Source organism: Cryptomeria japonica, chromosome 2 (assembly GCF_030272615.1).
Source record: "Cryptomeria japonica chromosome 2, Sugi_1.0, whole genome shotgun sequence".
NCBI lineage: Eukaryota > Viridiplantae > Streptophyta > Pinopsida > Cupressales > Cupressaceae > Cryptomeria > Cryptomeria japonica.
This window is the reverse complement of record NC_081406.1, coordinates 250186188-250204213: the sequence shown is the minus strand read 5'-3', so window position 1 is coordinate 250204213 and position 18026 is coordinate 250186188. Positions and strand designations below refer to the sequence as shown.

At 32.0% G+C, this 18026-nt stretch overlaps 3 protein-coding genes across 4 annotated transcripts; 2 read left to right on the top strand and 1 right to left on the bottom strand.

Moving 5' to 3' along the window:
• Nucleotides 1-2352: 2352 nt before the first annotated feature.
• LOC131873724 (glutathione S-transferase U7-like) lies at nt 2353-3311 on the top strand. 2 transcript variants are annotated; one of them, XM_059216910.1, is made up of 2 exons: nt 2353-2664; nt 2843-3311. In XM_059216910.1, the coding sequence occupies exons 1-2, from the start codon at nt 2353-2355 to the stop codon at nt 3200-3202; spliced, it is 672 nt and encodes a 223-aa protein (XP_059072893.1). In that variant the 3' UTR covers nt 3203-3311. The 2 variants fall into 2 exon arrangements, with proteins under 2 accessions (XP_059072893.1, XP_059072894.1); XM_059216911.1 differs by having other exon boundaries at nt 2353-2670.
• Nucleotides 3312-14507: 11196 nt separating this feature from the next.
• On the bottom strand, nt 14508-15798 carry LOC131070396 (tetraspanin-8). The gene is given in 3 exon segments (XM_059214151.1): nt 14508-15458; nt 15574-15622; nt 15740-15798. Coding segments are annotated over 3 exon segments (849 nt in total). The 3' UTR covers nt 14508-14717.
• A 77-nt stretch (nt 15799-15875) lies between these two features.
• Nucleotides 15876-16881, top strand: LOC131859896 (glutathione S-transferase U7-like). The gene is made up of 2 exons (XM_059214146.1): nt 15876-16222; nt 16427-16881. Exons 1-2 carry the CDS (start codon nt 15938-15940, stop codon nt 16781-16783), a joined length of 642 nt encoding a protein of 213 aa, XP_059070129.1. The 5' UTR covers nt 15876-15937; the 3' UTR covers nt 16784-16881.
• Nucleotides 16882-18026: the final 1145 nt, after the last annotated feature.

Here is an 18026-nt window from a genome sequence, read left to right as displayed (position 1 = left end):
AATACTTATATTATAAATCTTATAAAAATATATTATGATTTGATTGTGATTAGGGTGGTCAGACATACACCTACTTCTTATCTTTTTCCTGAAATTTTTGTACCACTGCATTGAAATTTGAAATTTTCATCAAATAACATTTTTTTTTTTTTTCAAAAAACAACTAGTAGCTTAGAAACTATATTCAATTTTCTATAGATTCTCTTCATACATATTTTAAAAATAATATTCATAACTTATTCAATTTTTCATGTCAAGTTGCATAACTCTGATTTTTTGAACTTTCATTGCCACTTAAGGGCCTGTTTTGGCACACCATGATCCTGCACATACCCTTATGAAAAAAGGTAATCAACACATAAATAGTTTACACTCCATTTCTAATCAAATTATAAGAAAAATTTAAAAATTAAGTAAAACCCTAAAAAGTATCCATAAATAGATAAGGTAGGAAAATACATACAAACCTTGCATGGAAAGATATAGCAATAGAGTAGTGAATAGGAATAAAACTCTATTTAAATTAATAATAAATTAAAATTATATTAAATCTAAAATATCCTAAAATAAATGAAAATGTGGCCCTAAGGTCAAACCCTATGTGGTTTAAGAATTGTTAAGTTCACCAAAAAGGTAAAGAAAAGATACCTTTTCCTAAACTTATCTAGGCTAATTAAATGAAATACATCCAAGTTAGAACAAATTGAAAAATATTAATTAATATAATAATTAGTTAGCAATTGATAACTAATCAATTATTGTCAATTTAGAAAATTAAATGTAAAGGGGTCTTCAATAGTTAGCTTTATGGTCAATTTGAATGAATAAATAAAGTGTTGTATTGGAATCTTCTTATCTAGAGACTTGAGAAGAATATTCCTTATTTGAACCTCACATTGAAATCCCTATAGTCTTTAATATATTTGAATTTCAAATCCATGGCTCTGAATTTTGTCCGTGGGTTTGGATTTATTTTCCAATCCATGGTTTTGATTTAGGAAATCACACACTTTTTCTTCTTGATTCATCAAATGCTTAGGGTATTTTTGGAGCATAAATGTGATGTTATCTTAGGTAAATTGCATTGATTAGACCAATTTTTTATTCATTAAATAAGTGAAGGAATCACTCTTCACTAATGTATTAGTGCTAGAATGATGGTGCAAATTTAGGTACTTATTAGTGGTTCAAATTAAAATATTTTTAGAATGTGATTCTCCTATTTAATGTGTATAATTTTAAATGATTGATGAATAATGATTGATGAATAATGCTTGATGATAAATGAATGTATGTTGAGCGTCTTTAAATACCACTAAATGGGATTAAATAATACATAATATGTGCCAAGTCAATTCACATCAAGAAAGAAATGGATGAAAGTTGGCAAATTTCAAATTTAATTTTCTTACATTCTCCTTGGTCAACCCATTTATTAGACTAGCTTATATTTAAATACAAAGAAGACAACACTTTTTTATCATACAATTGTGTTATAATGATGATGTAGATTTAGATTCATTATAGATCTAAAAATTGAAGTATGCGTAGAATGATTCTCCTTTTTAATTTACAATACTTTAAATGATTGATCGATAATTCTAATGAATGTACATTTTCAAATACCTTTGAAAAAAATTTATCATGCAAAATGTATGTCAATTTGACTCGTATCAAGCAAGAAATGAGTAGAGTTGAAAAATTGAATTCAAAAGTTGGAAGTTGAAGTGTTGCTTCTGCACAATGCTAGATTGATCTCACACCACATGATTGATGCAAGATAGTGAAAAGCTAATTTTGATTTGAGGAATGAATTTTTTGAGCATGGGGACTAGTTATAAGCATAATAAGTAGCTAAATTATAAAAATGTGTATGAAAATAGATAAGACAAAGTCAAATGTATGAAAGTAGATATAAAACAAACATTAATAATAATCATTCTTTAGTGAATGTTGACAAGGTGGTGTAATTTTTACCCCTTTTAATTTAAAGAAATGAACTCAACTTGACACAAGATTACATCATTCATTTATAAATAATCATATTCAATCATTGTTTTAAATAAAACACAAAATTAAATAAAATTTAATATGGGGTACACATTCTACCATAATTATTTATTTTCCTTGTTCTACACCTCAACAATTGTGACATTTGTGGGGTTGGCCATCGAGGTTATCTCCATGGCGGCCAGCTCTAAGTAGACTCCTCGATGTTCCTTGGAAGTAACGGAACATAGAGCTTTGAGAATTTTCTATGTTCAAGCTCTATATAGATGGATTAGAAAGACTCGTCTACATACTCGATAAGGCCGCTGGTTCAGAAGAAAACCCATCGAGAAATTCTTCAACATGGAAGAAGAATTGAAGGTTTTAGGAGCATGGGCAAGTCCTTATTCTGTCAGAGTACAAATAGCACTAGATCTCAAGGGCATCAATTATACCCTTTATGAGCAAGATCTGATCAACAAAAGCCAACTGCTCCTGCAATCTAATCCGGTTCACAAGAAGATTCCAGCGCTTATTCACAATGGAAAAGCAATCTCTGAGTCTCTCATAATCCTCCAATACATAGACGAGACATGGCCTGTTGTTCCCCTCCTGCCCAAACACCCATATGAACGAGCCGTTGCTCTTTTTTGGGCTGCATTCATTGATGATAAGGTGGGTGTGCTTAAAATTTTCATTTTGGCTTCTCTACTCACATTAGATGATTTTTAAGCTCATTTAGGTTAAATTGGTCCCATGCATTTCAAAGGGTTTCTACTATTTACCTTGTTTAAATGATAATTGCTATGAAAATTTAGACCTGTGATTGCTAATGAATGGGTTTTTAGTGCAGTTTTCTCTTAGTTTTAGAGGTATATATAGAACACAAGGGGAGAAGCAGGAGAAGTGCATAAAAGAGACAGTAGCAAACATGTTAGTTTTGGAAGAAGCTCTGAAGGGGAGGCCATTCTTTGGAGGGGAATCAGTTGGGTATGTTGATATTGTGTTGGGCTGCCGAGCTGTTTGGATTCAAGTTTGTGAAGAGATTGGTGGTGTAAAACTGATAGATCCTCACAACACTCCTTTCCTCTATGCTTGGGTTCAACGCTTCTGCAATCTTGATTGTGTTAAGAAATGGCTGCCGGATTTTGATAAACTTCTTTCCTACGCATACATGGTTCGCAATTATTTTCTTCAACAACAGGCGAACTGATAAAGTTTCTTCATCCAAACAGGCAGTCAAAGAGAAAACAGTGCAATTTGTCTGTGTCAGGCGGTGATCATTGTCAAAATTGTTGCATTGATTAGCATTCACGTTCTATTTAAATAAACAAAGACCTGTTTTTCCTGTTCGGGTGTCAAAAGCTTATTGGTCTGAGTATGTTTCTCAAAGGAAAAAACTTCTGAATTTCCGTGCCCTTCGTTTTTTAATGAGCAAAGCTGATAATGATTGTATATTAAATATAAATATCACAGTTGCAGCCAGCAAAGTTCAAATAAGAAAACATATACTAAAGACGTAATGGCAAAGGACTCCTCCATTTTTAAATCATAATAGGATGTCATCTTTTTGTCTTCTCTGATGAATATATAATTGCTGGCTTGACTGAGCTTGCCTTCATTTCAGAGAGATGAATTAGAGGGCAGTCCCACAAGTGATGGTGATGCCCTCGATGCGTTTAGACAGCTCTTCTTTATATGGTTGTAAGCTTGTAGATGTGATTTTCTACTTATTGCGTTTGTAAGGGGAGTTGATAACTTTCCTAGAGAATGGTACCCTGCACAAGATTGGATAAATTTGCTGTTTTAAAAAGGATGTTCATTCAAAGGGCAAAGTCCCAGCTGACAACAAGAGTATTAAACATAGGAATACACCATTCTTTATATTTGTGAGATAATTAATTGTCTAACAAAGAAAGATATCACATTATCATCATTGTGAAGCTCAAACACAGCAATTTTCTAGTGAAGGTTAGAACCAAAGATGGTAGGAAGGTCTTTCTGAATGGAGATCCAAGTAATGTGCTTAACACATGTTCTTGTTTCTACCAATATGGGTATAAGATGGACTGCAGTTGGAGGAAACAAAGTTTATTACAAACTAGTAGTTGGTGTTGTGATGTGCTTAGAGTGAGTGGGGTTCTAGGGGAGGATAGTAGTTAGGTGTTTAGTTATGAAAAATTGAATTTGATGCACGAATAAATTATGGATAAGAGTTAGGGTTTTAAGTATTGTTATTTAAAAAACAAGAACTATTGAATCATTTTTTTTTAATTATGTCTTTGATTTATGTTCTTTATAGGATAAATTTATATCACAAATTTAAACAATTAGAAAAAAATTATTATTTCATTCTTGATGATGGATCGTGGAGTGTAATTTGAAATGTTGATGGAGAAAAGGTATACACGGTCAAATCCAAAAATACTCAAGATAATAATATAAACCATATAAATTTCATGTCTTTAATTATGCCCTTTATAGGAGGGAATTATATCACAAACCCAAATAGCTAGTGGTAAAAAATTACTTCATCATGATGATGGATCATAGAGTGTGTCAAATATTGATGGAGAAGAATATAGTCAAATCCAAGAATTCTCAAGCAAATAATATGGATTTTTAAAATTTCATGTTTTTAATTGTTGCCCTTCGTGGAAGCGGATTATGTCACAAATCCAAATAATAAGAAAAATCTTATCTTGATGATGGGTCATGGATTGTGATCCAAAATGTTGATAGAGAAAAATGTATACACAATCAAATCTTGAAATACTCAAGCTGATAATATAGATTGTGATAATCTCATATCCTGTATGAGCTATTAAGAATTTTCATAGGATTCTATTTGAAAAAAGAGCACTCACTCTTATCTTTAACAATCAAATTTAAATAAGTCCTTTGAAAATAAGAGTTCCTACATAGCCCTTTTGTAAAACTCTCATGTGCATATATGGTAGAAATCTTCTCTAATACACTACCATATAGAATAGAAGAATTGTATAGGAACACTATTAAGTTACGGGCTTCTCTCTTTAGTCATCATAGAAGATATCTATCAAAATCTTCAACAATGAGAAAGTGGTTAGATGGTTGGATCAAGTGAACTATGATAAAGTGAATATGAATCACTCCATGAAGAGGGTTAAAGATCCCCAAGGATATCTGGTAGAGTAACCAAGAGTTAAATTCTTGTTGAGAGAGTATTTCCAAGATTATCTAGTTTTAATTGAACTATAACGACCTAGCATATTTAAATCATCAAGAGGGACCCAATTAGTAGTTGGTAGGTTGGAGCATATCCTTTTCCAAAGGAGAATATTGTCTTTGGGATCACTTGGGGTGTTCATAAATGAAGGAAAACCTAAAGGAATACCATTAATGATATATTATTCCACAAACAACTATGTAAGAATATTTTCCATGTTAAATGATAAATTTAGACTGGATGAAATGATCTTCTTTCCAAACTGAGTCCTAGACACACTCAAGTCGAGCATTGCTAAGTTTAATTTCCTAGAGGAAGAGAAAATCACAAGTATAGGTATAATGGTTCTCTTCACATTAAAATTGTAATAGAGGATAGACATACCGCTAAGGTCCCAAGGAAAAGAAAATCACTAAGACTATGGTATTATGATATTGTTGAATACAAGGTAAATATATATGGTAGGAATATTAAAACCAATGGTTCTTTGAATCTTATAAAAACATGTGGTAAACCACGTCATATTAATGAAACAATAGAGAGGGAAAAATATATATGCAAACTATATGAAAACTAATGTGTAAATACAATTTTGAGCATTAAAAAAAAGCTACTATAACATCAACCTATTCTACACAAAATAAATGCAACTCTCAAATCAACCTTAAGAAGATAGTTGAATTCTAAGTATGATGTTCTCACAAACTAACTCCTTGATTAGAATATCTTTTATATCCATTATATAAGTGAAACTAGTACTCTATAATAATGCATTCATACTAGAATGATGATGCAATTTTTTAGGTTCCTTTTAGTGCTTCGAATTGAAATATTTCTAGAATGAGTCTCCTCTTTAATGTGTAGGATTTCATTTAATTATTAATCACTAGTTCTTAATGATAAATTAATATTGAGTGTCTTTAAAAACCACTACATATCACTACATAATGTGTGTCATTTCAACACATCAATAAAGAAATAGCCGAAAGATTTAGCAATTAGCAATTCTCTTTGGTCAACCTTCTTATTACATGAACTTTTATGATCATTAAAATGAGAGAAGATAACACTCTTAAGTCATGCAATTGTACTATAATGAAGAGGTAGATTTAAGTTTCGTTTAACTCCAAATTTAAAGATACCTAGAATGATTCTTTTTTGTTTATAAGATTTTAACTGATTGATCAATAATTCTTCATGATAAATGAAAGCGCATATTTAAATACCACTACATAGTACTAAATCATGCGAAATGGGTGCCAAGTGAACTCATAGTGAGAAAGAAATTAATAAGAGTTGGCAAAAACTAAATTTTAAAATTTTAGAATTCTAGACTTAATTTTGTGTAGTGTGAAATTGATTTCACACCACATGATTGATTTAAAATAGTGAAAAAATAATTTTCATGTAGTGAATGAATGTCTTAAGCATGGAGATAATAATGTAAGCATAATAAGTAATTAAAATATAAAAATATGAATTAAAATAAATAAGATATTGTCAAATGTAAAACAAACAATAATGATAATCATAAAAATAAATTCAACTTCACACAAAATTACATCAATTATTGTTATAAAATTGTATTAAATTAAACCCTACTCGGAGAAGGGTACCATCAGCCATTATAGCTAACTTGGTGCACCCTAAACTCCTAAATGGTATGTCAAGTTTTGAAAAAAAAAAAATTGTTGTCTTTGTATGTGACTTAAGTGCTTATAGCTATTGTTTTGGCTTCTAGGTAGTTACAACGAACACTATGAGATTTGAAATGCACATAAGGGTCAAAAAGTGGTCATTTTGAGTTGACATCACATACATATTTCCTATTGTCCTGTTAACCATTCGCTTTGACCACCACAAAATTTGCACAATCGATCCAATACTTGTGCATAAATGTTCCAATAATCATGCACTATTGGTACCAATAAGTTGTACAATTCATCTAATTACTAACTTTTTTCCCAACTACTCAATATATCAATGAGCCACTATTGACCTACTAAATAATTTTTAGTAAGCTTTTAATTAAAAAAGCCAATAAACGACTATTGAAATATGAAGAATAAATGGACCCTTCCCTTTTACCTTACTAATACGCATAGCCTTTCTTTAGGCCCACCCTTAAATCACACACACTAAGCTTTGACCAGATGTGGGGTCCACTGAAACCGTTGCCTTCAACAATGTCTGTCTCTGTTTTCTTAGCACTTCTGTTGGAGTCCGCAGTTCTCCGTGCAGCGCATAAATTCAAACTCAACTCTGTCAGAGCTGTCAGCAGTTAGCCGCAGTTCTCTGTGCAGCGCATAACCAAATGAAATTCAAACTCACTATTCCCACGCTGGGGAAGTTTAGTGGATGCTTGTGGAAAATTGGCTGGGCTAAATGCTCATACACTAGAAGATCGACTGCCACAAGATGAGAGTACGGCGTTACTAAGGCAGGCTGAATTTCTTCTCAAAATGGTAGACAATTTTTGGAACATTGGAAATTGTTAAAAAAAAATTTCATTTTTCTTTTTTTCTTTTTTTTAAATCACGCATTTAAATAGAAATTTAATTGTTCGTAGCAAATGTGACAAGTCTCTATATGGAAATAGTTTGTTCATATTTTTAAAATAAATTTTTAATAAAGATGTTATTTTGTTGAGAAGAAAAATAATTAGATTGGAATTTTGATAAAAATGAAAAAAATATATATTTTGTTTTGTTTTAAATTTATTTATAATTGTAATTGTGAATTTGTATATTCATATCATTTTCATTTAATTTTAGGTCTATTTTAAAGGAATGCAATTTCATAATGACAAACTTATGCAATTTCATTTTGATATATTTGAATTTTTTTATCTATATAACACATTTGTATATGCTTAACATTTAATGTACCTATTATTGCCCACATTTCTAGAGACTCATTCCCCACATTGATATTAGTTCAAAAATGAAATATTTATTAGTTCAAAAATAAAAAAAATTAAATATTTATTGGTTCTCATTGATTCCTCTAACAGTTAAGAGTTGATTTAGTGTGCATTTGTGCAATCAATAGTTATGTACTACTAATTCAATATGCATTCATCAATCAATGTGAATTTTATTTGAAAATCCTATGCATTATAAAAAGAATAATTTGAAGAGCACTTTTACTTTGGAGCATTGAGAACAACTTGATTCTGCATCTAATCTCTAGGACATTTACATCATTGAAAAATGATGTCTCCATTCATTTTCATGACCATAAAAATAGTCTAATCAAAGCAGTCAACCTAAGAGAACTTGACCCTTATGATTTGACATTTTCCCCTTGACATTTTCAAATATTGTCAATCTTTATTAGTCAAAAAAGAGAAAAATATGTTAAAAATAGTAAAACTACACGCTATACTAGATATATACAACGCATTAGGGATCAAATTTGCACAATGACTAATCAATCTATAGATGTAAAATCTTAAAACTAAACAGAATTCTAGTTGTACACATCATCTAAGCAATAGAGTAGTGAAGGCATCTATTTTTGTGTATATTTAAGTGAATGGGATCAACATTAGATGATGATTCTTCATCGTTAGTTATCATAGATAAGTACATATTTCCTTTGCATTTAATTTTCCAAATTAACACTTTATTATTGGAAAATATTAAATTCATTCACATATAGCTTCACTTTGTTTAGGATTTTCAAATATGATATAATCCTAATTTTTATAAAATTTTGAAAACTATGATTCCATGTAAGAGTTAATGAGAAACCCATAGGATCCAAGGATCGCCTTCAACATAAAAATTATTTTACACAAGATAGAAGCAACAGAAATGTTTTGAATCCATAAAATTGATTAGATGCATATACAATGGTGTAGTATATTATTAATTTACAAATGAGACGAACTAAGGTCATTACAAGTGTTGTAACCTCATGATATGAGATATAAAAAGTAAATGAAGTAAACCTTTAAAGTAATCAAGTGTGAATAGGACTTAAGACAAAACTAGTTTGGTAAAATACCTTTTTGCACTAACACTCCCTTAGTTGAAACTTAAGGAGAATGATAAAATATGCATAGAAGTGAGAATGGATCTTTCTTATAAGGCCAAGTTAGATATTCATGTATAAAAAGGTCTCTCATAAACAAAGTAAAGGAGGAAAATCATAGGAAAAAGTCTCATCCAAAAGAGAGAAAAGATGTAAATAAACATGTACAAGTGATATAAGGAAGGAGGACTCAACACAGCCCCCAAGTAATAGTTCTATCACTAATGTGCAACCAATGTTCCCTTAAAGGAGAGAAAGAGAGATTATGTATATCTCCTATAAAGTATATTCTCCTACAATGGCGGTGGGAGATGACTGTCCAAGAATTTTGAACAGTATTCTTCCCTTAGAAAGAAATAAAATTAAGTAGAGATGCATGATGTATTCCCGTGAAGGAAGAAAGATTATGATGTATGATTTTCTCTAAAGTTTTCTCAAATGCCTCCATACAAATATAAAAGTATTCTAAAACTAAAGCAGGTACATGCCTAATTATTGAAAAGGGTGAAAATATAGAACCACGTGGAAATTTATATAAAACAAGATCCAAAGATGATGTTAGTTTGAGAACACCAGTGATGGTGTTCTCATCAAAGAGGTGGATTCCATCAATTGTGCTCTCAATTGTATCTAAGCCTCTAATAAATGTTTGATAAGAAGCATGAAGACTTAAAAGATTTGATACTTTGCATATTTATAGTGTATATGATTTGTAAATCATCTTTCTTTATTATTTATATAACTACTTTATTCCTTTCACTATATTTGCATAACTACTTTATTCCTAAGTAATATAATGAACAAGTATTTTTGAACTACCATAGAGTTAGAGATCCTTACATATAATCTTTCTTTACTCTTTAGCATATGGTTCACTAACCTATATATTGATTAAAAATAATGGAATAAATGTATTGTATCTTTTTAATCCTATAATTAGACTTTCAACCTCCATAAGTTCCCTAATAGAAATATTAATTGGGGTTGGATAATGTTAGTTGTTTCTAATTCTAAGTGCATATAGAATTAGGGAATTATGACAACTGTTACAAAATGGAAATTTAACAACTCAAACCTAAAAACATACATTAATTTTCCTATAATCATGTAGAGAAAATGTGGGAAGTGAAGAATCTAAGTTTCAACAATGGGTTTATGAAATTTAAAAGTAATATATACAATGATAAAAATATAAGATTTTGAGATGATAGAGAATATAATAATATCCTTATGAGAATCTAAGTAAAATTAGAAATGAGAGAGAAAGGAGATAGAAGGGAGAGGAGAGATTCAAAATGAATACAATATTAATATCACTAGCTCAAGGAATTTGAGAAAATATGTCTTCCCTAAATAATGAAGAGAACTTTTCTCAAGGCACAACATGTCATAGAGTTTATCCATGAAATTCTTTAACATGAGTAAAGTGAAGGACATAGATATTGACTACACTACATTTTATGTCTACATTTTCTTAAAGGCATGTAAAGGCTTTGTAAAGAAATGATTAAAAAACTCTATAAGCTAGCACCTACACTATTACAAAGTGCATTGGTTTAAGTGATACTTGCTAATTTAAAGTGATATGTTATTCCAAAATGAATAATGTTTACTAATGTAAGACAACCTTTCTTTATTCCAAGCATCATTAGATCAAATAGACATGTGAACCTTGAGGAGTTCAAAAGTTGTCCTATGTTGTTTAGATTCCTTTGGGAACAACTTGATTATACTCTATGCAACATGTCATAGAGTTTATCCATGAATTATTTAACATGAGTAAAGTGAAGGACGCGGATATTGACTACACTACATTTTATGTCTACATTTTCTTAAAGGCATGTAAAGGCTTTGTAAAGAAATGATTAAAAAAACTCTATAAGCTAGCACCTATACTATTACAAAGTGTATTGGTTTAAGTGATACTCACTAATTTAAAGTGATATGTTATTCCAAAATGAATACTGTTTACTAATGTAAGACAACCTTTCTTTATTCCAAGCATCATTAGATCATATAGACATATGAACCTTGAGGAGTTCAAAAGTTGTCCTATGTTGTTTAGATTCCTTGGGAACAACTTGATTATACTCTATGCAACTAACCATCATTGAGATCAACTTAAATATAGTCACCTTAATAAGTGGTACATGCTAGGAAGATGATATTTTTCTTTAAGTAATTTAACATTCAAATTCCTAATACTGACACACAACCTTATTTCTTCATTCTTCTTCCCAGTTAGAACAAGGTTTAAAATCTATTTTGAGTGTCTAATTGGTTTAATAATTTTCCCTTTATTTTTGTTGGGTATATACACCAAAATGAGGGACCAAAAATTAGTCAACTTTACCATTAACACAAGTGTTTTATATCGTGCTTGCATTTTGTAATTCATAAAAGAAAAAAGTTTTTTTTTTTTAAATGTGAGCCCATTATAATGTACTCACATTTTAAATTTCTATGAAAGATACCAACCTTTCTAACTTTATTTACCTTAGACATCCAAAGTTATGTTTTCTTTAAAATATATATAAAAAATATCTAGTTAGAAATAAAGATTTTCTATGAGATCATGGGTCTTTTCATAAACTAAAACCAATAAAGTGATTCGGTTATGTGTAGTGCAATTTATAGGATACCTTATACTAATATTAAACAATACATAGCACTATATTCTCCTTGTGCACTTTAATAATTTCATCTTGCAACATAATCCTAAAGTAGTATAGGTCCATTTGTATATTTCCATTGATTGAAGCAATCCATTTTCTAGATAAAAGCATGCTCAAATTAGTTAGTTAATAAAAAAAAATTATATTCATTAAGAAACATTTATTGGGATGTGTGGCTAGTTGAACTTCCACATTATTAACAATTTAAACAATGTGTTAAGTTTGTGAGTATTAATGGTGATGCATTTATCATAGAGCCTAGTACCTTCAACCTTAAATGGTTCATAGTTGTGAGAGGCATTATGTGACGTGAAGTACTAGAGTTTAGCATGCATTTACAAGAAAGCCACTTATTGTCCACAACTCTAAATAATTGAAAAGGATTGTGTTTCTACTTGACAACATGATTATTCCCCTTTGAATTGTCCTTCAAATTTGCAAGTGATGCATCCATTTTATTTTAATGATGATCATCCTCTATTTAATGGTTTCTATAATGGATCTTTTCCCTTTCTAATTGTTCCCTATTTAGGAGTGTCATTCTTGATATTATTCCTTGTAATATCTTTCTTTCTTTGAACTCGGTTACTTTACCCTTGGTGCTACAACATTGGCTCTATCTTTTGGAGAGTTAGGTGGAGGTTAAAAAATTATGAATAATTAATATTTTAGACACTTTCTTGGTCCTTAGGTAAAAAAAAAAAATTATAAATGATTTAGTAAGGACTTCCTTGTTTTTGATTTTCTCTTTTGATCAAATTCACCATGGGTAACTATTTGATCAACAACCCCAATTGAGAGATAGTACAATCTAGGGGTAAATGAATCTCTTTATTTGAATTCATCTCAATCTAGGAGTATTTATTTTGTCAAACTCACTACAACCAAGGGTATCTTATCCAATGGATTCAAGGGCTATCACTCTTCTTAACCCTATCATATGCCATATTCATGAAGCTGGTTGTTGCATTCTTTTGTTAATTCTAACACTATATCATTTGTCCTACCAATTTCCAACCATGTCTTATATGCAAGAGTGTTGATGCTTGAACCACTTGAGCCCATCCAAATATATGGGTTTTTGGAATTAATTAGCTTAGAGGTCTGAAGCAAAAAGTGGTTACAATTTTGTGTTATTAGTGGGTAATTGCTTCCTTCCTCCCTAAAACTTTGTTGCTCTATAGGTTGAAATATGGTGTACCAAAGTTTTGAAAGGTGTTATGTTTCATTTGGGATCAATACTGTTATTATTTTATTATGATTTTATGTATATTCTTTGACAACTTGTGATAGATGATTTAGCCACATCTTCTATGTGAGTGTTATTGGTGAAATTTTAGATGCTTTATTTGGTTTTACATATGAACTTACCCATGTATTGGGAGTTCCAAGGTGTACATATATCATTTGTTGGATGTTATCATTATACTATAGAATTGAAGGTCTTTAATTTTTTTGTCACATGTTTGTGTATTTGTTATATATGGGAGGACTTGTATGTGCAATATAGTGTATATGTATGGACTTGTTATTGTGATTTGGTTGGATATATTGTTGACAAGTGAACTACTTGTGATAATGAGTATACATTATTTTTGAGGTGTGGTTAGTTAGATGTGTTGGCTCAAATAATTGTGGTTGCTATTCTAGTTGTTGGTGAGTTCTTGCTAGCTACTCAAGCCTATTCATTACTAAATTAGATTTGGTATTTATGTTTGGATATCAAGTGGAGGAAAGATTTTGTGATGATTAATCTATCATCACCTTTAAATAGGATCATATCTTTCATGCATGTATCTTGGTGGAGGATATGGATGTTTAGATGGTGAATGTTGGCTACAAGGATTGTCCCTTTGGTGATTGAGTTTACTTTTGAGAGTTTATACAATTTATGCTTCAACTAAGAAAATGTTGGGAATGCTATGTTTTACATCATACATAATAATGTTAATAATGTAAAATAAATATCTAATTATGATGCATTGAGAGATATGGATATCATGTGGGATAAGCATTCTTAGGGACACTTGTATGTTGTAATGAATATTAGTTAAATAATTTTTGTGGTGGTCACTCAAGATAAAATATTTAATTTTGGGGGTTCATGGTTTAGAGACACATGATTTACATAATACCATTTAGTAGTTTTGTAAAGTATTTTCTTGTAAAGAGCAAGCACATGAGCAATTGTTGGGGTTGGTTGGATTACGGGTCTCTTGCAAGTTGCATGAGTATAAGAAGAATGGATTTTGATGTGTGGCTACATGGTTCACATTTGCTTGTTTACATGAAGCTGAGATGTTGTCCATGCTTCAAATAATTTACATGGACTCTCCAAGTGTATTGTAATATTATTCTTGAGATAAATTTTGAATACTTATTTTATATTTTGCTCTCATTTTCTTGTTAGCTCAAATAATTGTGATTGTTATTCTAATTATTGGTGAATTCTTGAAAATGTGCTAGCTCAAATAACTGTGGTTGTTTCAAAATTACTAGACCCAAAACTCTTTTTTAAAGAATAATCCAAATATTTTTTTTTTAAATAAAATATTTCTTATAAGAAAGAGGAAACATAAGCAAAGTTTAGGTAGAAGAGAATAAGCCTCAGAAACTAAAATACTTTTAACACAAAGCCATATGTGCCATTGGAAAGCTCCACACTGAACATGAATATGGAGCATGGCTCCCAATACAATGGATGTCAATCCCTCTCTCTGCAGAAACAACAGAGGAACTGAAGAACGAAAAACTAAAATAAAAACAATTTATGGCACAACGATGTGCTCCTTGGCTGAAGCTAAAGCTCAAGGATATCCCCCCTTATATCCATACCCATTTCTCTCATCACGCCTATTGTTCCTGAACTCACAACACCCCACAGAATAAACTACAACCAGAGCAAAGAGCATCACAATATTGATAATAGCAATCATACGCCAGTCATGCTTCAAGTTTGCCAGCACACCTGCCTTGCATGAGTTACAACTATAGCATAATTTATCCTCATCATTACACCACCTGCTACAATCCACATCCGTTAAGTTGCATGTTGTGGTAGTCCAACTAGTGGCGTTCGCATACACAAAGCCACACGACATTGGAGGCTTGCAGCAGCCAAATTGCAATATTCAGTTCAGTTCATATTTGACATGTTATTAGCACAGAAACGTATCACACCCAAACTAATCGTAATCTATGATAGACGTATAAATCAAATTCTCCAAAATGAGATTTTAGGCAAGGCTTTTGCATAATTTGGCATCCTGAAGGCAGCTCTTAATTTTGTTCCACTTGCTTCTCTTCTCTGTTCTCTTCTGCAGCCAGTTTGAGTAGTCCCCAAGCTTGTATTCTTTGTACCCTCTATCGGAAACGACCTGTGCAGCTCCCTTGTTGGTGACGACAAAGGCAAAGACGGTGAAGCAGAACAAGAGCAGAATGAGAAGAAACATTACGACCAAGTAAAGCCAGAGCAGCCATTTGACTCTGTAGCAGGCGCCCACCGAGCCAGGGAGAGAGACGATCAAAAGGAAGGGAATACTCTCACACTGTTTTCATGCAATCCATTGAAATATGATTGAGCGCGTTTAATAAATTGGGCGGGATTGCAAATTCAAAATTAACCACTGCAGTGAACGTGACTGGGTTGAGTTAAAAGAGTACTGCAACAGAAAATAAAACAGTGGACGGAAGCGAAACGGAACAAAAAAGCCTGACGGAACAAAGTAACAATCGGGCCCACGAACCACCTAGGAAGTCAAACCTTAGTGTGTGCTCTTTAAGCCAGCCTATTCTTTAGGGTTAGTGTTGACCATAAGTTTATCTCTACCGTGGGCGGTTCAAACTAGAATTTTCAACTATTCTTGGAGGTAACCGAACATAGAGCATCGAGAACTTTCTAAGTTTATCTCGTGTGTTTATATGTGGAGAATCCAAAGGCGGGAGTCATCGACTTTAAAGGGAGGGGTCGTCAAGATATTTCATAAGGCTGCTGGTCCAGAGAAAACCCAACCAGGGATTCTCCAACATGGAAGAAGAAGTAAAGGTTTTGGGATTGTGGGCAAGTCCATTTTCTGTCAGAGTACAAATAGCACTCGATCTCAAAGGCATCAATCATACCCTTTATGAGGAAGATCTGATCAACAAAAGCCAACTGCTCCTGCAATCTAATCCAGTTCACAAGAAGATTCCAGTGCTTATTCACAATGGAAAAGCAATCTCTGAGTCCCTCATAATCCTCCAATACATAGACGAGACATGGCCTGCTGTTCCCCTCCTACCCAAACACCCATATGAACGAGCCGTTGCTGACTGAGAGCTACATTCATTGATGATAAGGTGGGTGTGTTTAAACTTTTCATTTTGGCTTTTGTACTCACATTAGATGATTTTTAAGCTCATTTAGTTCAGATTGGTCCCATGCATTTTAAAGGTTGTCCATGTCTACTTTGCTTAGATATATATTTTTATGAGAATTTAGACCTATGATTGCTAATGAATGGGTTTTTAAGTGCAGTTTTCTCCTAATTTTAGAGATATATACAGAACACGGGGGGAGAAACAGGAGAAGAGCATAAAAGAGACAGTGGCAAACATGTTGGTTTTGGAAGAAGCTCTGAAGGAGAGGCCATTCTTTGGAGGGGAATCAGTTGGGTATGTTGATATTGTGTTGGGCTGCCGAGCTGTTTGGATTCAAGTTTGTGAAGAAATTGGAGTAGTAAAATTGATAGATCCTCACAGCACTCCTTTCCTCCATGCTTGGGTTGAGCGCTTCCGCAATCTTAATTGTGTTAAGAAATGGCTGCCGGATTTTGATAAACTTCTTTCCTGCAGATACATGGTCCGCAATTATTTTCTTCAACAGGTGAACTGATAAACTTTCTTTTATCCAAAGAGGCAGTCAAAGAGAAAATAGTGCAATGGATCTGTGTCAGGGGTTGATCATTGTTGGTAATCGTGGCATTTATTAGTATTCCCGTTTCATTTAAATAAAAACAAAGACCATTTCTTTTTTATGTGGATGTTACTATAAATTATAATATCAAAAGCGTATGGTCTGACTATGTTGATCAAGAAGAAAAAATAATCTATAAACTTTCGTGCCTTCCTTATTTAATTGAGCAAAGCTGATAATGATTGTATATTAGATATAAATATCACAGTTGCAGCCAGCAAAGTTCAAATAAGAAAACATATACTAAAGACACAATAGCAAAGAACTTCACCATATTTAAATCATGATAGGATGTCATGTTTTGTCTTCTCTGATGAACAATTGCGGATGTATTGGAGGCTGACTTGACTGAGCTTGTCTTCATTTCAGAGAGATGAATTAGAGGGTGGTCCCACCAAGTCATGGTGATATGCTTGTTGATATGATTTTCTACCTTGCTGTTAGAAAAGGAATGTTCCTGCAAAGGGGCAAAGTCCCAGCAGAGAACGGAATAATTAAATTTTGAAATACACCATTCTTTCTATTTGTGAGATAATTAATTGTGTAACAAAGAAAGAAATCACATTATCATCAATATCAAGCTCTAACACAGCAATTTTCAAATAAAGCATAGAACCAAAGATGGTAGGAAGGTCTTTGTGAATGGAGATCCAACTAATGTGTTTAACACATGTTCTTGTTTTTACTAGTATGTGCTATTGGTTTTACTAGCATGAGTATATTAATGGATTGGACAAAGTTTATTAGTTTCTATTGGGAATTTTAGTGGAGGCCTTTCAGATTAACTGGGGATTAAATTGGCTTTCAACATCCAATCACAATTCACTTCTATTTCAATATTTCTCCCTTGTTTTATATGTGTGTGCGTTAAAACTACATATTTTTTACCTCAAATATTGACCTAAATTTTTTTTGTGCCTAGTGATTGAGGTTGTTGGGCGGCTTGTAGAGTTGTTCTCAATTCTCAATGCAAGAGAATGCACAACTTCAAAGAAGGCAAAACACAACTTCAGAGGAGACTGCAAAAACAAATGATTTCTTAGGCTACAAGTCACATTTGGCAGTTAGGGTTAAATTTGGCTCTGCATGTTGCTCTGAGGTGGAAGATCATTGGAGAGTCTAAAGCATAGGGTGGAGTGACAGTCATAGTTAAAAATGCAAA

Excerpts from the sequence above, each read along its gene's own strand:
- LOC131873724 (XM_059216911.1), top strand. The coding sequence starts at position 2,353 with ATGGAAGAAGAATTGAAGGTTTTAGGAGCATGGGCAAGTCCTTATTCT. Across the intron at positions 2,671-2,842 it reads TCATTGATGATAAGGTGGGT|TTTTCTCTTAGTTTTAGAGG; the intron begins GTGCTTAAAATT and ends TTTTTAGTGCAG.
- LOC131859896 (XM_059214146.1), top strand. The coding sequence starts at position 15,938 with ATGGAAGAAGAAGTAAAGGTTTTGGGATTGTGGGCAAGTCCATTTTCT. Across the intron at positions 16,223-16,426 it reads ATGAACGAGCCGTTGCTGAC|TTTTCTCCTAATTTTAGAGA; the intron begins TGAGAGCTACAT and ends TTTTAAGTGCAG.